At 49.4% G+C, this 4,369-nt stretch overlaps 1 protein-coding gene across 1 annotated transcript; it reads left to right on the top strand.

Moving 5' to 3' along the window:
* Nucleotides 1–3,582, top strand: LOC138194945 (uncharacterized). The gene is made up of 2 exons (XM_069143993.1): nt 1–90; nt 705–3,582. Exon 2 carries the CDS (start codon nt 820–822, stop codon nt 3,334–3,336), a length of 2,517 nt encoding a protein of 838 aa, XP_069000094.1. The 5' UTR covers nt 1–90; nt 705–819; the 3' UTR covers nt 3,337–3,582.
* Nucleotides 3,583–4,369: the final 787 nt, after the last annotated feature.

The following is a 4,369-nucleotide window of genomic DNA, read 5'->3' as shown; positions in this document are numbered from 1 at the left end:
GTGTTGCAGCAACGCTCTACAAAACTACACTTCCGGGTCCCTCACCGGCCTCTCAACCACCGCGGAGACCGGCGTGAGCTCCAGCCGTCGGTAAGTGCTCTTGTTTACCCCCTCAGTGCTCACTGTGACCCGGGAAAAAAGTTAACCTGGCCCCGGGAAGAGAGCTCACTGATCCGGGGAGCTTCAGTCCGTTAACCTCCCGGCAGCTCTCCGGTGTGATGCTAAAGTTAGCAGCTGACTTCAGAGCCGAGGCTTCGTGAACAGCTCGGGACTGACGCTTAATATCCGTCCCGCTCCGGTCCGGTTAATGAGGTATTTGGGAGTTTGAAAAATAAGTTGTTTTCCTGAAGCCGACATGTTGGTGTAGAACTGCAGCCAATAGAAGAGATGAGCCTCCAGTCACGGCGGGAAAACAACAACAGAAGAAATGTTTGGAACCAGATTGTGTTTAATCACGTGTGTGTGTGTGTGTGTGTATGTATGTATATATATATATATATGTATGTGTGTGTATATATATATGTGTGTGTGTGTGTGTGTATATATATATATGTGTGTGTATATATAATATTATATATATAATATACCACAAGTATAGTATTTATGATATATTTAGTACACATGGTATGTATTGTGTATATATGGTATGTTTACTACATATAGTGAACCGGGTGAACTGGGTGTCTCTGCTTTCTCTCCTCCAGACAAGGACCAGGATGCTGCCGCCTGCAGCCGATCCAACGCACCATGTTTTTCTGTGAGGACGTCGCTTCCTAACATCCGGTTCCTTTAGTTGGAGGGGACTGGGTCCGTCCTACCATGGACAGCATCGACCACAGCTACATCTGGCAGCGCCGCATCGCCCACAGCATCCGGCTGCAGAAAGGAGCGGTCCCCTTCCCAGAGTCGGTTCGGGTCGGCCTGGAGTTCAACGCGGCTCTGGAGAGGACGGACAAGTTGGACCAGAACCTGCTAACCAACGCTGTGATGCTGGAGATTTGTGACTTTGCTAAGACGGTGACCAAGTCTGAGAAGTACTTCCTGTTTGAGATGCTGGAGTTCAATTTTGACCTCGGTGTGGACGTGAGCGATGACAAGCAGCTCTACAGCTTCGCTTCACGTGTTCACAACAAGATCAAACTGCTGAGGGAGCAGATCCGCTTCAAACCGGGCCGCTGGAAGGAACTCTTTCCTCTTCCTCATCCCAACCTGTTCTCGGAGTCCGAGCCTTCCGGACTCTACTGCCCCAAATGGAACAAAACGGCAGACAGTTCCGTTCTCACCGACGGCACCAAGAACAGCCTTACGGCAGAGAACCGGGCCGAGAGTCCAGGAGGCGCCAGCAGCCCGTACGTCATAAAGAAGCGAGGAGGGGTCCGGTTGAAGCGAGCAGAAGAAGCGTATCCTTTTTGCACTCAGCTTGGTGTGAGTCTGGCTGTCGGACTGAACCGAACCCCCGGACAGAAACTGGACCCTGACGTGGTCACCAGCGGAGTCATGATGGAGCTGCTGGACTTCTCCAGAGTTCTGTGTGGGTCACACAGTTGCATTGTTCACGAACTGGTATGGCAGAACTTCGGCGTGGAGTTGGACAAACTGCTGTTCCGCCCACAGGTGAACCGGCTGTTGGAGAGGAAGTACGGCTGTCTGACGGCCGCCGACCGCGACGCCTTCAAGAAGGAACCGTTTCAGTTCCAGAGCCGGAAGAGACGAGAGCCGAAGGACAGGAAGAGGAAAACCCGCGAAGAAGACCTGCAGGAACTGGAACGGCAGACACGGGTCTGTCAGAGGAGGGAGACGCTGAGGTCCGGAGACGCCTCGGAGAAGTGGCGGGACGGCCACCTGTCCTACATGTGTCCCGTGGACTTTGAGAACGACGTGCAGGGAGCCGAGGCGGAACCATCAAACACGGAGCTGGATGTTTGTTTGTCAGGAGTCGAAGACGTAAAGCAAGATGAGGAGGACGCGTCCGTCTCCGGGCCGACGGGGCGCCGCAGGTCCGAAGACGTAGAGAAGCAGAAGCTGTGGACGCGGCGTGCTGGTCGCACCAAACTGATCCTGACGTCCACCAAAGTCAACGACCTGTTCGCCCGCTGCAGGGAGATCGGTTTGGACTTCAATGTGGCCTCCGGCACCAGACAGAACCTGGACCTGCAGCTGTTCACCAACTGGGTTCTGACGGAGGTTTACAGGTTTGCAAATGCGATGACGAAAAGTTTTCGCAGTTTCTTATTTGACATTCTGCAAAAAAATTTTAACTTGGCGCTTCAAGACGAGCTGCACGAGCGCAACTTTATATTTTACATCGTAACGAAGGTGAAGAGTCTCCAGAACCACCCGGACCGACACGGGACCGAGTTCCTCAGCAGGCCTTTCCACTTCCCTCGGGTCTACAACACAGTGGACGTGACCAGCAGCATTCAGTGGGAACAGGAAGTGAAGACTGAGAGCTACGATTCATCGGAATCGGCACCGAGCCAGCGCGCGGGGGCGGAGCCTCACCCCTTCTGTAAACAGTTAGGCCTCAACCTTTGGTCCACTGAGGAACGCCCGGTGACCCAGAAGCTCGACGTGTCCGTCCTGACCTCTGGCGCCATGTTGGAAACCTTCAATTTCGTCAGAGATCTGTGTGGAACCGTCCGCGACACCGTCAACGACATCCTCGAGCACAACTTCGATCTGGACCTGCGACGTGGCGAAACGGACGCCGCCAAGGTCATCCAGAGATGGTACTCGACACAGAAGAGCCTGAAGAAGCAAAACATGTCAGGGAAGATAAACCGGTGGTTAAACATGCTCATCCCGGTCAACGGCCTGACACACCTCAGTCCAGAACCAGCGGGCCTTCAGGATCTGGATCCAGGACACTCGGAGTCCTGCAGAAAACTACCGGCTTACAACTACCAGACCTGCAGGGAGATCGGACTGGACCTCGACATCAGCTCCAGATCTGAAGCCAAAGTCAAACTGGACCTGCAGGTTCTGACAAGGGCGGTCCTGTTCGAGATGCACCAGTACGTAGAGCAGAACTGCAACCGCTACGTGCCCGCGCTCTACGAGATTCTTGAGTACAACTTCGACCTGAGATCGCAGAGCCATCGCAAGGTGGAGTTCGCCTGGTCCTTCGCAGCGCAGGTCCTCGCCATCGCCGGCAAGGCGGGTCGGACGCAGGACTACCAGAACCAGGTGTTCCAGCTGCCCTTCGAGGGCACCGAGTCGCCGCCGGTCGCCTGTAAAGATGAGCCGGAGGACAACTTCGGGGAGCCGGACCTCGACGACGACGTCATGTTTGTTCGAAAACTGAAGCCGGTTGACATCGAGGTGGAGATCGATTAGAGTCGTTGATCGGATCAGCTGATCACTTCCTCTGGTGACTGATGGACTTCCTGTTATTGTCTAAACAACAACAACAACTTTAACAGTCTGAAACTTTCAGTTTTATGTCGGCAAACAGTCACGTGAGAATCTGAAATGGACTCGATTATCTGAAGGTTTCCATTCTGTGAAATCTTCATGACTGTAGATTTTATTTCAGGGTTGTTTCCTCCATATTAAAGATCAATATTACAAACTGAATAAAAAGTCAGACTGTCTTTAATTCAGGTTTCCAAACTGCTTAAATGTACATGTTTTAACCTGTTTCCCCTGCAGGTGGCGCCATTGCATCATTGTGCAAACCCTACATAAATATGAAAAGATCATTCTTGAATATTATTTTCATGAAATCTATGGATTCTTTTTTAATAAAGGAACTGTTTGCTGCATAAAATGTGTGAAGACAAAGAAACAAATACAACATTTGATTCAAACTAAAGTCAGAACATCAGCGGACGGCTGAAATCATCAACTAAAACTAAACATCTGTTGTCACTGCAAACTTACGTGTCTTTAATAAAAAAAAGTTTGACACCTAAATCTGAATCGAATCAAATTCAGTCCAAAATCTGGATTTAATTATCTGAAAGTCTGGATTAATTTGTTGTTTTTAGTTTTGTGCTTTAAAATCCAAACCTTTGCATCTTTCTAGAGGTTCTATTGAAGAACATTGATCGGCTCTGTTAGCAGGTTTACACACTGACTAGTTTATATTTAGGTTTTTATTATTGATCATTTTGAAACATTTGGTAGAAACCTGATCAAATGTAACACGTTACATCACTTTCATTGATTATAATAATTCTATGAAGTTAAACATAGTAATTAGTGATCTGTGTTACATTTGAGCTGCAGGCTGAAATAAAGTGGAATGATCCTTTAATGTTTGTACTGCAGAGAGATCTGATGTAAAACATTCCTCTAAAGTTCCTGTTGAACAGTAAAATCTGAAACATGTCTGGAGGAAGTTTCAGATGAAATCTGTTCCTGCTGT

This window comes from Embiotoca jacksoni, unplaced genomic scaffold (assembly GCF_022577435.1).
Source record: "Embiotoca jacksoni isolate LCO1_2020_lvr unplaced genomic scaffold, fEmbJac1.0.p SCAF_118, whole genome shotgun sequence".
NCBI lineage: Eukaryota > Metazoa > Chordata > Actinopteri > Embiotocidae > Embiotoca > Embiotoca jacksoni.
This window is presented reverse-complemented; position numbering and strand designations above follow the sequence as displayed.